The sequence below is a fragment of the Trichogramma pretiosum genome, unplaced genomic scaffold, assembly GCF_000599845.2.
Source record: "Trichogramma pretiosum strain Unisexual culture from Peru unplaced genomic scaffold, Tpre_2.0 scaffold2, whole genome shotgun sequence".
Classification (NCBI taxonomy): Eukaryota; Metazoa; Arthropoda; class Insecta; order Hymenoptera; family Trichogrammatidae; genus Trichogramma; species Trichogramma pretiosum.
In genome coordinates this window covers 2,398,329-2,416,251 of record NW_019641687.1, presented here as the reverse complement: position 1 = coordinate 2,416,251, position 17,923 = coordinate 2,398,329, and the positions used below count along the sequence as shown (strand labels likewise).

At 41.6% G+C, this 17,923-nt stretch overlaps 1 protein-coding gene across 3 annotated transcripts in view; it reads right to left on the bottom strand.

Moving 5' to 3' along the window:
- Positions 1-836: 836 nt before the first annotated feature.
- The window catches only part of LOC106658582 (myb-like protein Q), a 38,186-nt gene continuing 21,099 nt past the window's right edge, over positions 837-17,923 (bottom strand). The window contains exons 3-8 of one of the 3 annotated variants that reach the window (XM_023461523.1): positions 16,461-17,645; positions 8,762-8,871; positions 8,259-8,660; positions 3,813-3,988; positions 2,173-2,467; positions 837-2,078 (exon numbers count right to left, since the gene is read on the bottom strand). In XM_023461523.1, the coding sequence (XP_023317291.1) occupies positions 1,807-2,078; positions 2,173-2,467; positions 3,813-3,988; positions 8,259-8,660; positions 8,762-8,871; positions 16,461-17,645 (2,440 nt within the window). In that variant the 3' untranslated portion in view covers positions 837-1,806. Of the gene's footprint in view, positions 2,079-2,172; positions 2,468-2,987; positions 3,083-3,812; positions 3,989-8,258; positions 8,661-8,761; positions 8,872-16,460; positions 17,646-17,923 lie in introns of those variants that run through there. The other 2 variants (XM_014380587.2, XM_023461524.1) reach the window with 2 other exon arrangements.

Sequence of the window (17,923 nt, the reverse complement as noted above, 5' to 3'; positions counted from 1 at the left end):
GTAATCTTTCTCATCAAATATTTTGAATGTTAACTATTATTTGCATATTGTTTTGTCCAAACTGCCACTGTGATTTGATCCATGGACCATCCCAATATTCATCCAACCTTCCGGTCTTTAATTTTCACACTTTGTTAAGTTGAGCTTGTAAACAAGTTCATTCACTTCTGGAGCTTCCGCATACAATTATGATGAAACTTAGCTAATATCGGTATTATACTATCTGTATTATACTGCTAATATACTTTCAACCCTTTAATTACGCTTTGTGAAGTATTTTAATTTAGTATGTTAACATTTTTTTGGCGTTTATAACGAGAATAATGATGTAATAATATGAAACTGACAATACATTTAAAACAAATTCTTTTTTACATGATAAAAATGTTTGTACAAATACTCCGAATCCATGGTAAGAAAGATAATTTTCGAAAAGTTTTATTGAGGTGTGTTTCAAAAACTTGTTTAAAAACTACGTACACATCTTTGAAAAATTATTGAAAAAGTTTTTAATAAGTCTATGTCTTTTTTAGTTAATTTTTAATTTTATAGCTGAATGATATGAGCTTTAACATTATGTTAACGAGAAATTTTTCAAAATTTGAAGACTAATGACATAACGATTTGACAAAAATCAAGTTTTAATATAACCACGTGATGTCCAATTTTCCTCCAAATTCCAGATTAGTCACCCACTGATGAGACATTTATTTCCATAAGCTGACTTTCTTTGAGTGCATTGCACTTAAAAATACTATGTTATATTCAAACATTAATTACAGCAATTACAGTAATGTCTTTGCAATGTAAATAGAATTAAAAACAACGATAAAATATATATTTTTTAATTTTGTTTATTTTGATGTTTTCTTTAATAGATCTTGTTGAAAAATAATAGTACGTTATGGTGAGAATTACGTGCTAATGAGACATAAACAACTTTCACTTATCCCCTTACTCGTTTTAATCATTACAAGATTTGTAATTAATGTACATATGAGAATAAGTTCTTTTATACGAGGCTTTTTTGTAACATTTTTAGTTATTGCATTGTTTAATTGACCATATAATATGATAAAATATAAATCTGATAATAAAAAGAAAGATTAATTTTTACTATTCAGAATGTTTATTACACAATAAAAACAATTCAATAACTTGCAATATAATAACATTTTGTATTTAAAAAAGAAGTCATTTTCTACCTATTATAATTCCCTCACAATTTTTTTAAATTTTCCAATAAGGTTCTTTTTCATTTTTAATTTAAAAAGAAAAAGCTGCAAATTGATAGAATTTGATTCATCAGTTTGCATTATTTTTACGTTCACTAATTATAAGTTGTTTCATTCTCTGTTCAAAAAATGCGCAAATACCGCGAACAGTAAGTCTTACATGCATCATTGCTAAATAAATACTAACATTTCCAATTAAATTTTCACTAACAACAAAATATATAATAATGTAAATTTGATAAATTCATATCAAGATGGTTTATCGAATCTATTTATAACTGTAACTTTTTATATGTATTTTAAGTAATAAATACATAATGGAAAATTTTGCTACAAGCTAATTTTTCACCAGAATTTCTATTACTTACTTATATAATAATAATTTTTTTTATTATGAAAACTGTACAACTTAAAACTAAAAATGATTCTCGCTCTATTAGCAATCAAATGGGTCTACAATTTTAATAGTAAAAAAAAAATGAATATTTGTAACTGATTTTTATAATCTACTCCTAATATTTAAAAATATTTACATATGTAACTAATTACAAGGAAGATCACTAATCACTAATTAAGCTGTTACTAGGACGGGTGATCGTGTTGGGCCTGGAGGCGACGGGCATTCGATCTTAGGCGAGTGGTGATTGTGACTTTCGCTCAGAATGTGACCTTGTTGTTGTTGGTGTTGCTGATGCTGATGATGGTGATGATGAGGCGAGTGTTGCTGCTGCTGCTGCTGTTGAGGCTGGTGTTGTGCGTTCACATCGTAGTAAATGTTGGACATGCTGTATAAACCTGGGTTATATGTCGTTTGTGGGACTAAACGCATGTCGCTGTAGTTTTCTAAAAATAGAAAATGAAAAATTAAGTTTCAGATCACCCTCTAAATTTGTCGAGTTGGCTCAGTAAAAAACCATTAAATGGATTAATAACTTACCAGGATCCATCTTGATATGAGTGTTATTGTTATTGCTGCTGATAGTATTGTTGTTATGATTGACACAAGGTGCAGGTCCTGATATTGGCGTGTCTGTCAATTTCATATTTTTCGGTTTACGTTTGCGCGTCTGAATGGAGTCCTTCTTCATCGTCAAAGGTCTATTAATGTTGTGCAGTTTGAAATAAAGTCCGCAAGCGTTGCAAACTGAATCCCCCTGGGCGTTGCGTCGCCACAACGATGTTGTCTTTGTCGCGCAGTTGCTGCACGATAGTCCAGAGCGTCTAGCTGCCGTCTTTAAAAAAAATGTGTCTATTAGTTGTCAAGTTTAATGTTTCTAAATAAATAAGCTGAGTATATGCTGAAAGCTGAACAAATACTACTGTAAATGATTCAAATGCACCAATATCGAAAGATCTACTTAGCAAAAATACAAGAGAACTCAATCATTGGCTTGATAATTTTAAACATCTTTTAAAATGAATATTTATCTGGAATTTTAAACAAATGCACGTACTATACTAATATTCTGATATTACCATTTTTAATATATTTATGTATTTCGTACTTTTGTAAACAATTCATTCCATAATAATCAATTTTGTACTCGCAATCGACTATCAATTTTTCATTGCAACAAATATTTAAAACATTCGAGCTAGAACAATTTTTTTATAGATCACAGTGCAATTGAATGATATTAATTTGTGTATTACAGTAGATAAGTGTATGCATGCATATTATATGAAAAATAAAAAAAAATAAGTAAAAAAATTAATGAAATAAAAATGCATGAATGGGTATGTGACACCTACCAAGCGACGATTATTTGATTTCTCTTCTCGAAGGTTGGGAGTACTACTAAACGTATTCCCATAGAAGCCTTTGCAGATTTCGCCCTGGTCCGCCACTGAAACAGACATTAGGCCAAACGTTAGGGCGAGTCAACATCATCGTCGTTAGAAAAGAAAACAGTTTTTTTTTTAAGTTTCCACAATTGACTAATACATTAAGCGCGCATCTTTCGCACATTCGATGATGATGCGAATCTTTAAACATTTGTTTCACTTGCGGGTGGCCATTGGCGAAGGGTTTTTTTAGCAATTCGGCCAAGGGCGAAAATCCACAGAGGCTCCTGGTTGTAACTAGTAAATGATGTACACTAGGTTAACAGGTTGCCATTTCACAGGCGTTACTCGATCAATTTTTCGTATTTATACACCGGTTACTCAAGTTACGTACTACATGTTGTGCATTCATTAAATGTAAACGAACAATAATTTGAATTAAATACTCGACAATTTTATCAATTTCTCGGATGAATTTACACTAATGTTTAAATTGCAAGCAATCAATTCAAAATTTATCGAATGAACACTAAGTACGATAAAAATAAATTAACCCCGTTGATGTAATTTTTCTTTGTAAAAGCAGTATAAATGTGTGTATTGAAGCAAAAATGATAATATTGAAGTAATGAAAAACAAAAAAAAATTAATTAATGAATCGATACTAGAAGCTCGAACGAAGTATCTGCTTTTTTTTGTTTACTCTCTTATGTACATTCCAGTAGATCTTTTCAATTCGGTTAAAAAGCTCTCTTATTTTTTACCAGGATTGGATGATCGCTCCCTGCTTACCATTCGCCGTGATTGCTTAACCAATGGCCGATTCATGCCGTTCATCTTGTGGTAAAGGCCGCAAGCATTGCAGAGATAATGGCCGGTGCCGTCTCTTCGCCAAAGCGGAGTATGAACCGCTCCGCAATTTACGCACTCACGGCCCTCCGTAAAGTACTCAGCATCGATGTTGTGCACTAATTTATTGTTCATCGTCATTTTTTTTTTTTTCATATTTAATGTCAATATAGGTGGAAATTAGCATGCACTAAGCGATGCCATCGAGCGAATGACATCGACTTGAAAAATAGGTCAAATTTTTTTAGTGTGTAACTTCGATTGAGTACTTTGTGCAGTGTATAAATTGTATTCGACTTTGTTTTTTGGCTCGTGTAAAAAGATATACGCCATGGACATATTTCACAATCATTTACTCATGCCGAAATTAAACGAGCGCGAAAGTAGTTTCCTGGCACGCTATAATATGGTTGTATTCGTACGCTTTGAGGCGGATCTTGATGTATATTTTGAAGAAAACGTAATTAATACGCTAAAATAATTTCGTAACGAAGTGATAAGCGTTCTCCTCGTAATTATCTATTAAAATTTTTTATCAACGACGTTTTTAATGAAAAATGCGAATTTTTTTTCCGAGCGCGGTAGCCAACACGCAGATTCATTAAAAATATGATGTGTTTGCAAATCAAGGATGAAAAATTGCAGCAGCTGCGGAGCGTCAACGGAAGAGGACCTCTCTCGTTTTCAATAAAATAGTAAAACGTAGCAGCAGCGCGACGAGAAAGGAGGAAGAGGACATGGGCGTTATCGTCCGAGCCTTTCCGGTGATAAGTACAAAACATGTTTGTATTATGCAGTCGCGAAACCCCCGCGACTCGTCGACCTACAGTGTATGTACGCGTACCGAGTGCCATTTGTACACGCGCGCACATTTGCTCGTCCGCAATTACGATGCAAGCTGCGTCGTTTTTTCCTTTACTTGTTTTTTTTTATGTTTTACTTTCCAACTTTTTCCAGCCGCGCATACGAATTTGAGATTAATGCGATTTTTGCAATGGCTCGGTATCTCTGCGCAACGCGCAATAATAGTTCAACGACTCTTCGCGCGTTGTTTTTTTAATTCTCATATTAAATACAGAGAAAGGCGCCAAACTAAGCGAAATCAGAAGAAGCGCAATTACAGCCGAGGAGAGAGCGGGAGAGAAAGAGAGAGAGAAAGAGAAAGAGATGATATGTGACTAGGCATACCGTCATCTAAAGTTACCTCTAGGCGTCTCCGTATTCGCGGCCCGATCGAATATCCTTTTAGCGAGAAGGGCTGGGATCGCACTCCACTCTCCCGCGCACATTACACACACAGACGTTAATATATACGTATTATATTGACTCGAGCCCTACATGAATGCATATGGTGACGATCGCGTTACCTCGTGCCGACGGGGTGGCGCGACGGCTTTTCTTTTCTGCCAATCGGCGCGCACGATACACTCGATCACTTGCTGATGCCGCAATTGTCAACTGTCGCGTCGTACTTTTTCATAAGTAAAGTTGCGCTCAACAAAATAATTCAGTTACTTAGCATCAACGAGTTTCTTTCAAGTGTCGTTGCAGAAGTCGTTATTGTTATGGGCAAATATATGCCTGAAAAAAGGGGCCTTTGACTATTGGACCGACAAATTATTATTCATATAGAAAAAGAAAATATATACTCCATGTTAATAAGAGAAATGAGACAAAAGAACGAAAAACGTAAAAAAAGCTCGATCGTTCTCACGAGTGAATTCTCGAAAAATTGAAAAGTTTCAAAATTCTTCAGTGGATACATATTCGGTCAAGCGGACTATCTATAAATTTTATAAAAGAAAACTACCATAGTTTGAGCTTGTAAAATATTGTCCAGCGAAAATATAGTCATTTTTACAAGAGGATTTGCCTAAATGTACACAAGTAACCAGACTCACGATAAAAATAATTCCGACACGTATCATGACATATTATTTGCGTGGAAGTGTAACTACGGTACACGCGCACGATAGTCGACTTTATCGCAACAGACATTGCCGGTCAACGACGGGGCGTACTTTATCGTTCAAAGTTCAATTTTAACATCTTTATTAACGGCTCACGAAGCGAGTCAACGAAAAAAATAATTTTACACTCAACGCGCAAACTATGTTTTTTTTCTCCCGAGCTGAGTTGAAAAAATTATTCGTTTTGATTCAACCGAGACGATCGAAAACTATAACTCGCGCATACATACAAGACCAAATCTTTTTAACAGATTATAGAGGCTTATCGAAATAATTTGACGCCTTTGTACATAGACACGGTAGCAAGCGATATTATCGACTCATTGATCCGTGTCAAGAGTCGTAAGCGACGATTTGGACAGCTAAAAAAAGCCATGTTATCTATGATACACAAGTAATAGTGATTAGATAGGAATAAGGTTGCATATATCTCTTTCTCCGGGGACAATCTACGGCTGCTGCGCTGCCCGTACACACCTACGTCGCTTGAGGCTTCCTAGGGTCAAGGTCTTACGCACACTCTACAAAGCCTAATCAAACTACATTTTGTAATTTTTATTTCTGCAATTGCAATTGCAAATCTATCGATTATCGTTGGCGCGCTCATGGGAGGGAAGCTCTTCGATGTCGAAAGAAAATAATTGCGATTCGAGATAATACGCGCACGAGTTCATTGGCACGCAACAAGTTGTTGTTCAGATGCGAATGAAAGATTGGTCTTTTTTTTTTAATAATTGCGAAACTACGAAAGAACTGGGCAGCAAAAAAGTATCGATTAACTAGATTTTGAAATTATTGAATTTATTCTTTTATTTTTTTTTCTCAAAGATATTAAAGTAGTCCAAATAATTATGACGTATGCAGCCATTATCTACGACGCATGTGATTTTATGGAATTGCTATAGAGTTTATCGCTAGGATCGGTTGAGTTGATGTCACATTCAGAAATGACCGAATTCACAGTCTAGAAAAACTATCAACTATTCGAGATAATCATTCAAAGGTTACGGTAGACTATACGATGGAAGCAGATTCTGTTCTTCGGGGCCGGGAGACCAATGAATCGCACGCATATAAACAGAGTCTTGAGAGAAGTCCGAAGGCAAGCTCGAGATTTTTGCTGACCCGTAACAGTCATTTGATAATGTCATGGTCTTCAGGCCTGGCGCGAGGGAGATAACGCGTTCGACTGATACACGCAAACGCGCAGACGCGAAATTCGTAAGCAAACTTATTTTCTCGATCTAAGAAACTTCACTTGAATATATCCAGCATCCATGCTGCATACAAGATCCACATCGAAGTAATCTAATTTTAGAATGCATAAACTCATAAAAATATGACGCGCTTCTATAATAAGAATTTATAGATATTATTTTTCAAATTGAAGTTTTCTTTCCAATCGAAAATATCCAAGTGCAGGATCAATAACGACGTACTTCAATCGTACGAGATTTGAAGTAAACGATTTGTGAGCGAGGGAAGTTACATGAAGAAAAAACACATGTCATACTCTCGAAATGAAGAGCAAAGTGCAGAGCTCACTTGTCGAAGACCAAGTTAGAACGACGTTAAATAACATGATACATGTACGGGACCGCGAGCACAGCTATTATAGAGTCCAGCTGTTTTTTTTTTGTACGTAGTTTTTTTTCATTCCGTCGATTTTGGGTCTGGAAAGTGGTTGATGCGTTTTACACGCCCACCGATCATTTGACACTTTCCACGCAGCACACTTACAAGGCCGCAGCCTGTATGGCGCGCGAATTGCGAGCGCGTATGGCTTGCGTATAAACGATCGTCGCTGTGCTGTATACTCGTATAAAAATACACGTTGTGTGTTATAGCGTCGAATTGAAAGAAAGCATGTGACGCGTTTTCACGCAGGGGCGGTGAGCTCGCGGGATTAAGTCGTTGTGCATCGTCAATTTACATATAAAATGCGCGTCGGTATGAGACACTCATGAGTAATGATTGTTGTGGCTTGCGCGCGACCAATAAACAATGAAATTCTCCTTAAAAGATTTCGTGATTTTTTCCAGAATTATAAGCCTCTTGGGATAAGAGCGATGTCACTCGTGTGCATATGTCCGTGTATGTGTGTGTGTTTGTATGTGTGCAAATGCACTCGATTACACGCGCGCACGTATCTGCCGTGCGTGAAAATATGCATGCATTTACGAGGCAAATATTGTGTCCAGTTATTTTCCAAAGACGACTCTCTTGCGCTTTTTATCTGAATATTTGATTCGCAAGTTGTTGCCTAACTCGAGAGTAGGAGAAATAAAAAAGAGAAAGAGAGAGAGAGAAGAAATCAACAGCAAGACGACGATCCGAACAGAGTGTACAGAGGTCGAAATGCCGCCGAGAGATTTCGGTGAGAGATGAAGATGTATGTAGAGAGAAAGGGACTACTTACTGGCTGAGAGGCTGCTCGACGCGCTCAACTGGTGTTGCGTCGTGGCCGGGTTGGATTGTTGCTGCTGCTGGCTCGACTGCCGCCTGCTCGTCGAGCTGACGATGGCCTCGGACGCGTTGACCGCCGCCACCGTCGTCGAGTACTGCGAGGCCAGACCGGTCTGCTCGAGGGCCGCCGCCGCAGCGACGCTGCTCGCGCTCCCGGCACCGATGTAGCTCGTGTTCGTGCTCCATCCCGCGACGTCGCTCGCCGCCCCCAGGTGGTACGGGGTGTAGCGCGAGAATTTGCCGCCGTAGGGCTGCGAGAAGGCGGGTAACGTCGTCCCGTGGCTACTGACCGGGGCCGTCGTCTTCACGTTGCTGTAATCTTCGCTCGTTATCGAGGGTAGTCCGGCGCTCAGACCTTCAGTGGGCGCGATGAGACGAAATTTTTGTTAGATCAATCAATCACGACCGCGACGATTGGATTTTTCAAGCGATTACAAATGATCAATTAGCACCTACCTTGATTCGACCAAAGCTGTTGCTGGGCTTGAATTTCGTTGTTCATGTACATGCTGTATACTGGCGTAGTAGCCGCGTTACCTACACCTGTCATTCTATACAGCGACGGGCTGGAAAAAATAGAAAATCATCGTGATATTATTGGCTTATTATAATTGAATTAATCATATATATTCGATTAGGGGCGTTTCGTTACAATCGCTCAGTCACTGCGCATATATCTTCGAACTTATAGTATGTATATTTCAACGCACACGGGTCGATGCACTTGGGCAATTTTTTCCCTCGCAAAATATGGAAATTAAAATTTTTCAATATGCACACTCTAGCATTTTCAAAGCGAGCTAGGGTCCTGTTATGGGCGAAACGCAACAAGGAAATGAAGGCGTTCGTTGGAAATGCGGGCGCGACGCGTACTCCGCGTTTTACCGTGCAGTAGAGTACGGCACGCGCCCAAAGACACATGGAACACGACAACTCCATTTGCCGAGTGCAATAGTCGGCTAAACTGAAATGTACTTCATTAATTTTTGTCGTCAACTCGTTTCCCCCGGTACATAAAATTCGTGTGGGCTCCCGCAGACGGCTATTATACATGCGAGAAAATCATTGGTATTACGTATGTTAATTAGCTATATTACATTTATATAGTATGAGTAGCCTTTCTCTGTGTAATCGGAGCTGAGGATCGGAACTCGTGCTAGCTTCGACTAATAGATACTTGTAATCTCATTCAAAAGTGACCACAATAAATCCTATACTGACCACACACTCAATAATTTGACATAATTTAGCCTGCTCGTCAATACAATCGAAAACAGGTTTCGTATTGTGCACCGTATCAAATATCTATCAACGCTCGATGGTACACAAGATCGATGGATATCGCCTCAGCCTCGTGTAATATATACCATACTATGAAAGAATTCCGAGCTGTGAAGAGGTCGCAGAGATTCGATGATCATCTCTACGAGACACAAACAAAGAGTTCCTTCCGGTTATGGCTTGGAACTTGGGAGTGCGCGTGACGAACGACCCACTGTGTTTTGACCACACGCCGCGATACCGTAACCAACGCGCGTTGACATTTCAAAGTTTCAAGCTCTCGACACACGCAGCCTAATACATTCCGCGTGTTCATTTGGTTAGCAAAGTATGTATATAGGCAAAAATAAACACTCGTTACATAAGAGGGAACGTAATGTTAAGTGCGTATACAGCGGTAAAAACGCGTCAACGGCACTTTGGATAAAAAGTTTGAACGAATGAGAAACGAGGAAAGTGAAACAATGATGCAGCGCATGCACCGAGATGCAAGTATCAATTACTCGATTAAAATGAAATGGTGATGCGTCAATACCTTAGACTGTCCATTGGCAATTAGAAACGCGAACTAGGGAACTAGCTCGGGTCGATAAAGAAGGAGTTGCAGTGCGGCACACGGCATGAAGACAGACAACAGGTTGCAGCTGGTGGCTGGCAGTGGCGGCGACTCGAGCCTCGAGCGATTCGCGGAGAAAAATCAAAAAAGGAGCTCTCGGCGGCGTCGTTGCTAGCGAGCTGCTCTCGGGCGCGCGACTGAAAGCTCCCGAGGCGCGAGAAAAGGCGCGAAAAGCCAGATCACGTTCGCTCGCGAGCCGAATACGCATCCCGAGATGTCAATACGGAGCGAGTCAAAGCGCGACGTTTTGCGACCTTGGCACGCTCGCGCGCCTACATACGTGCTCGCGAGTCATTTTTTTGTCGCGAGCCACCGACATGATGCACACATATTGTAGCGAATGTGTGTACGCGCGAACGACGACGACCGCGACCGCGCGAGCACGGGACGATTGTTTTTCTTTTTCTCTTCTTTTCTTTTCTCGCACGAGCGCGGGCACAATAGAATCGAGTCGCCGCTGCGCTGCACCGAGCTATGCTGCTCCTGGCGACTCGCGACTCGGCCAGCACATAATACGCGAAAGGCGGAAGAGTGAAAATTTGACGTCACGCGCAGATGTCACGTTCCGTTCGACGGAGCCGCGCGCGCGCGACGCCGATGGCTAAAAGGAAAATGCAGTGTGCACTCGAGCTGCCGAGTGCGATGCAGGCGGTGCGCACGAGAGGCCCGCGTGTGCATCGACTGTGCATATTATACACACACGAAAAAAAAAAATATTGTCCGCGGCAGCATATTGCGAATCTTCGCACCGCCGTCATTCGATATGTACATCGTTGCACTTACACAAATATATACGAGACTCGTATGGACGTTTTTGGCCAGCGAGACGGTGTAATTACGTTGGCGCGTTAAACAATGATAGTGCATCGGTCGAGAATAATAATTGCGCGAGTCGAATTACGCCGTGACAGGCCAAATTATAATGCACGTTATAATATATTTAGAGAAATACACAAATATACACGTTTCGTACGTATGTATGTATGTGGGGACGAGGAGAGTAGGTCAGGTTCTAATTTCGCGTATACGGCAACCGATCGTGTTTGTTTTGCGCGCAAGTATAATAACGCGACGACGAGTCGCCCGCGAGCTTGTATGTACACACATACACATGAGCTCGTACTCGCGGGTCACGTCATGTTCGACACAGCAGCAGCAGCAGCAGCAATAGTCGCTTACATAGTTGTATGTATTTTCACTCGACGGATGCGACACCGAGTAATAGTGCGCAGAGGCGGAAAAGTGCCTAGTTCGATTCCGACTTGTAGCGCTTTTCGCTGTTAACTCCGGATGCATGAAAAAGTTCCGCTTGGCCGAGCTAGTGCAAGTGCAGATCGCGTCGGGTAGAAAAGCTAGAAGTGCAGTCGCGCTTCCGAATTTCCTCGAGGCTTGTGTACCTTGCGTATAGCTTTGCTCGCGACACAAGAAAAAACTTCCGGCACAAGAGTTTACGACTAAACGAGAAAAAAATAAAAAATATTTAGAGAAAAAGAAAGAAAGAAAGACTTGCCGAATGGGCCTCGTAAAAGTACTTCGTCGAGTAAGTTTTATGTATAATATGGCAGGAGCACTGAACCTTGGCCCAGTTACGCGCGCCGAGGGTCAAATTCTCGAGCCGAGCACGAGCGGGCCATAATATTATAGTTCAGTCGGAATTTACATATTATTGTTGTGCGCTCGCTCTAATGGCTCAAGTGCGTGTACGGCACGTGATCTTTATTTTAACGCACACAAAATATGTCAGCTCTCTAAAGCTAAGACTATGTTTTTATCCTGCTAGAAAATAATATTTTTTGCCCTCTTCAGTATATCCTCGAGTGCTCGATCGGATGATGGACGAGTTCGAAGCAAAGCCCTTGGCTTTAAAGCGCTGCGACAAAGATCGGATTAAAAAAAAACGATACCTTTGACACGCGACTCGCTCCACTATAACAAGTAATCATCGAGCCTCGAGTGGGTGTCAGACTAAATAATTTCTGCCGACTTGTGAGCCGCTCGCCGCTTCGCAATCGATACATATTAAAGCTAATTTACATCCGGTGTAGAAAATCAAAACGTCTCTCCTCGCGTACTTGGGCACGTGCTCGATCGCTACACAATACATATACGTACGCTGTATTATGATGCGTATACTAACTGCTGCTGAGTATGTGAGCGTATGTTTGTCACGGCATTCTTTAGCGAGAAGGAACTCCAAAATACAAAACAAAAATATACTCGACTCGAGAGAAGAAGCCTGGAGCTGATGGAGCGCGTATATATAATAGGCGTATTATAGTACGCGTAATACGGTATCGAGTCACTACGACCAGAGCTTATATATATTATATAAATACATCCGAGACGCGTATATATAGTACTTGTTGCTTCTCATTTTCGACCTGCCTCCAAGAACTTGACTCGTTACGCCTTGTTAAATCTAAGACATTCGAGCGAGCTTTGATTCTTTTTCTTTTTTGCATTTCGTCGCTTTGTTTCGCGCGATCGGCCGATGCATTTGATGAAAAAAAAAAGATGAAATAAAAAATAGAAAAGAAATTGATGGCCATATTTTTTCATGCTTACGTACTGTAGTTCCGTAGGCTAATGAACTTTCTACGGTGTGTATGAGTGTATAATGCGTTATAGACTGTTGTTGCTCTCGTTTGCAATTTTAAACGCTTCGTTTACGTAATAAAAAACATAACGTTTTATGTTATTGTACACTCGAGAGCTAACTCTTGCAGTCTTTGGTCTTGCCTCGCATTGGCCGCTCACTCTGTACGGAGCTATGAGAAAAATTAGAAGAGACAACGGATACCTCGCGTATATATATTATACTAAAACTCGAGCACAGAAACTCCTCACGAGGTTCTTCACATTGACTGACGCGGAATGCATATAATAACGCGTAATACAATACAATATATATAAATTCATTATATTATTTCAGATGAGAGAAAGAGTGAAATGCGTACGGCGACCTTTTCTCTCTCTCTTTCTAATTCCTCGTCTAACCACACGCGGGTATGGAAATAATGAAAAATTTCTCACGATGATGCCTCGCGCGCTTTCGAGCATTGTCTAGCACAATGGGCTCCATTATCTATGGATCGAGTCTTTTTCTGTTATTTTCCTCGGTTTTTTCACTATTTCGTATGTTTGCACGGACGTACGAATGAGTATACACGAATCTAGCCTGATCTATACAGACGTGCGCTGGAGTGATCCAACGCATCTCTCTCTATGTAAGGATTATATTGTCGAGCGTCAAGCAGATAAGAAATTTTGGAGCTGCGCGTGGGTCAATATTTGCCCTTGCGTTCGATGTTGTTTGCTTTTTTCTATCAAAAAATAAGTAGAGAACGAATACGTGTATTCACGAGTCGCGAAGAGTTTCCAAAAACAAACAGACCGGTCCACGATGAATTGATTCGTTCGATGTGCGGCTTAGGAGGATGAGAATGCAATTCCCAGAAGTAGGATAAATAATTCAAAATTTTCACGCGTTATATTGTTTTTAATGACAGAATGAGTGAGCACTGTTCCAATAGTGCCACTCATTCCAAAGACCGAAGCGAAATAAATTTTAAATAAAAATAATTTTTTCTATACTTTCTACTATGAAAAATCGGTTCGATAAAAGAAAATTATACGTAAAAAAGAAAGAAATAAACAAAGAAAAAAAAAGATATGAGAAAAAAACTCACTGTATCCCCGATGACCTATCATCGAATAAAGTCAAGTCGTTGAGCGCTCCCATCCTGTACGAATTGTAGGGCGTATCACAGTAAGCCGACGGCATGGCAATGCAATTATGGATGCAGTTTCGAGTCACCGAACGAGAGAAAGCGCGAACGAGCAAAAATGTGCGTAAATTATATCACGCTGCTGCTGCTGAATGGGCCCCACAGTCGACGCACGCGGTATACTCTGTACGTTATAAACGTTGCGTTGGGTGCGTGTGTGCGTGAGCGCTGCGGTTTATGTGCCACTACTCGTTATCTGTCAGCACCGACGTTCGCAGACGAGCCGAGGAGAACAACTGTGACGACTGCTAAGTGATTCTCCGATACTAAGCTGCTGCGGCTGTGGCTGTGGCTGCTGCTGCTCTCACTCACTCTCGTGAATTTACTACGACGAGCGTACGATAGCATACATAGGAGTAGTAGTAGCAGCAGCACTAAGGCGTTGCAGGATCTCTCCCTCTTGCTCTTCCCTTTCCCCCCTTTTTGTCACTTGGCGCACGGCTAATATTCTCTATCGCTCAGAGTCTCTCTCTCTCTCTCTCGGTTGGCTCACCGAGCTCGCTTACACACATTCACCAATACTACTCTCTTTTTTAAGCTCGAACGCGCGCACGTGCTCCTTACACGCCGGAACTCCTATATATATACGAACATGTTAGAGTCTATTAAACTTACACCGAGGTATATATTATACGATGTGTGTGGAGACACTGCGGTGACTTTGTTGGCTTTACTTGCGTGGAGAATGTGAAATTGAAATTATTAGCCCGAGAGCCACTCAAAAATGTCAGCGGCCTTTTGTTCGTGAATACCATGGATTGATCAAAATTATGACAGCCGAACAATGCGAGTATAATTGGATATTAATTCAAGATTATGTAGCGCGACAATTAAGTACGCTATAGAATGGGTTGGAAAGAGCGAAAGAAAATGTTTCACACGATTTTCCCTAAAATGAACGAGGCTCGATCTTGCGGTCCGTGAAGACGGACCGTTTTGACGCCAGCCATATATAGACGATATTATGCAGATGATTCGCGTTTACTACACATCATTGAAACAAATGCATGTACGAGCCACCGCATGATTAGCGTCGTTAGCGCTAGAATTATGAATCAGATGCAAGTTAACGCTCTTTAGTCGTGACAGATATACTCGCTCTTCTCTCTTTTTTCTTTTTTTTTTTTTTTTTTGCTTCAAACGCTCGTTCGTCATTTTTGAATTCTGAATCACGACCGCGACGAACAAAGCGTGCAACAATGCATGATGTATTGCGAAAGCGCAATACGTATATTTCATACTCCGTTTGAAGCTACTATAATGCTGCTATTGGTTTGACAACGAGAGAAATTGCTCGTTTTTAAATTACACGTGAATTGAACTAGTTTCAACGAACCAAGTACAATATGGTCGTAGTCAACAACTGCTGTCGTTGATGGCTATGCATCGGGAACCAACAGTTGGTGAAGTTTTTGAAGTGATTTACTTATAGTTATAACAAAGAATATTTGGAGTTAAATTCTTCAAGTTGATGAGTTAAATTTAATAAATTAAGCTTATTAAAACGGCACGCGTCGGCAATTGTGGATCTAGCAATTTCCTAGTTCAATTGTTTCGATGACGTGATTTTTTTCTGCTTTTTCATTGAGCTAGGACCAAATGACTCTGCTATATTGGAGCAGCTATATTGGAGCAATGAAGACAGAGTGAGGTGTGATTGACGCCTCAGCCCATCTCTACACATAAGCTCCAGCCGAAGCAGAGTCGGGGCGATGAATGAATCACTGCCATACGTAAATGGAATTAAAATCATCTGTCAAATCGGAAATCTTCTGAGAAAGGCGCCGCCGTGAAGGTGCGCGTGTGTATAAACCTCAAGCTTAAGTATTACAGACTCGAAGCTCATAAACCCCTCGACGAAATACCAAAAAGCCATTTGTTTTCCAACACCAGGATTAATAAAACACAGCGCTGGTTATGTATACACAGGCACGCGGCACGAGCCACAAATGCCATCCGCACTCCAAACACGCACTATATCGATTAGTCTTAAATAATTTCCGAAGGATTTGAAATGGATATAGTCATCGACAATAGTCAATGATCCTATATAGTAGTGGACACTACCGATCGCGATCGTGATCGAGCGCAATTTTGGTCATGGAATGACCCGCGGGTGAGATCATTTCATAATAGCAGACGCGAATCTAGCACGTCACGCACCTGTCGCGAAAATGTCACTCGCGCGTTTACAGTCCCGAGTAATACGGTATATATCATTGTTATATACATACACGAGTCGCACGCGACGACGGGGTCCGATATCTCGAGACACTATCCCGCAATGAAAACACTGCGGCGGCGCGCAGTTATCAGCCGAGCGAAAGTATAATACACACCTTATCGCTCACCGTACCGTATACAGTATACAGCGACGGGGGGCGCCTATGCGCCTGCAGCCCCCGAGCGATTGCACCGATCGACTTTTTCGCTTACACGCATAACATTAAAGATCGTTCAAAGGACTCACCTGGATACGGGCGAGTGCGATGGCGCCGGGCTGGGCAGTGACTCATGGTGTTGCTGCTGCTGCTGTTGCAAGTGTTGCTGCTGTTGAGCAGCCGCTGCCTGGACCTGGTGCATGTAGTCGAGGTAGTACTCGGGGTGTATTCGCTCGTCGGCACCGACCGCGGCGGCGCTGGCACTCAGATGGGCCGCTGCCGGCCCGATGCTCTGCACCGACGTCAAGTGCGTGAAGTTCGGCTGGAAGCGCGTCTGCTGCTGCTGCTGCTCCGGCTGGACCACTGCACCGGGACTGTACGCGTCCGATGAGTACCTGTGCGACGAGTGCGGCGAGGACATCTCCTGTTGCTGCTGCTGTTGCTGCTGTTGCAGTTGATCCTCGGTGTGAGGACTCCGACTCGAGCCGGGGCTGTGGCTCGGGTGCACCGGCGTCGGCGAGACATCGTCCGCTGAACGCAGATGCAAATACGCGGTTTCCTGCTCGTGTTGCTGCTGCTGCTGCTGCTGCGGCTGCTGCTGCTGCTGAGGCTGAGGAGCCGAGTAGAGCATGTACTCGACGTGGCCCCGCATCCTCGTTCTGTCGTCGACCTCGTCGGCTTGTTGCTGCTGCTGCTGCGACTGTGGCTGCTGCAAGTGGTGCTGGCTCTGGAGCGCCTCGTTAGGGTAGCGCATCTGCATCGCGACTGAAGGCATGTAAGCGCTGTTGCTGTTACCGTTGCTGTTGCTTCTGCTGCTGCTGTTGCTGTTGCTCCGGCCTCCGTCGCAGCCAAATCGATTCTGATGATGTCGAGACTGTTTTTCTGATGAGTCCCCCTTCTCTAGGCAACGAGACTCGCTGCTCTCGCGTTTCTCTGAAGTACTAATGCTGCTGCTGCGGCTGTCGTCGCCACTGCTGCTGCTGCTGCGATGCTGATCGTTTTGCTGGTGATGATGGTGGGGGGCGAGGGGCAAGCTCAAAATCACGGAAGCATCGCTCTGTCTCTCTCCGAATGCGTTAAGATTTTCCAGCGCTCGATCGTTTTGCGCTCGCTGATCGTATGATTCTAACTGATGATGATGATGATGATGATGATGATGATGATGATACTGATGATGCTGCAAGCTCGAATGTCGATGATCTTGCAGCTCTTCGATAATTAATCTTTTCGTTTGGCTTTCGTCAGCACCTAATCCCTCATCGACTGTGTAGTACCTGTCGACATCAAAACGATTTTTATGTCTGACACCTTTGATGATCGATTTTTAATTTGATTTAATTAAAACACATTGGATGATCCTTTTTTATTTGATACACATGGGAATTAACACCCCAATGAAAGTTTCATAATAATTAGTATAACAAACATTTTTTCTATTAATAAATAAAAATTACTGTTGGCACAAACATTCGAAACGTTGCAAGATCAAATTGCATACTGCACGCGCAAAGTGGAATCCTGCAACGCTCTATAAATTCGCGCAATCATTCCC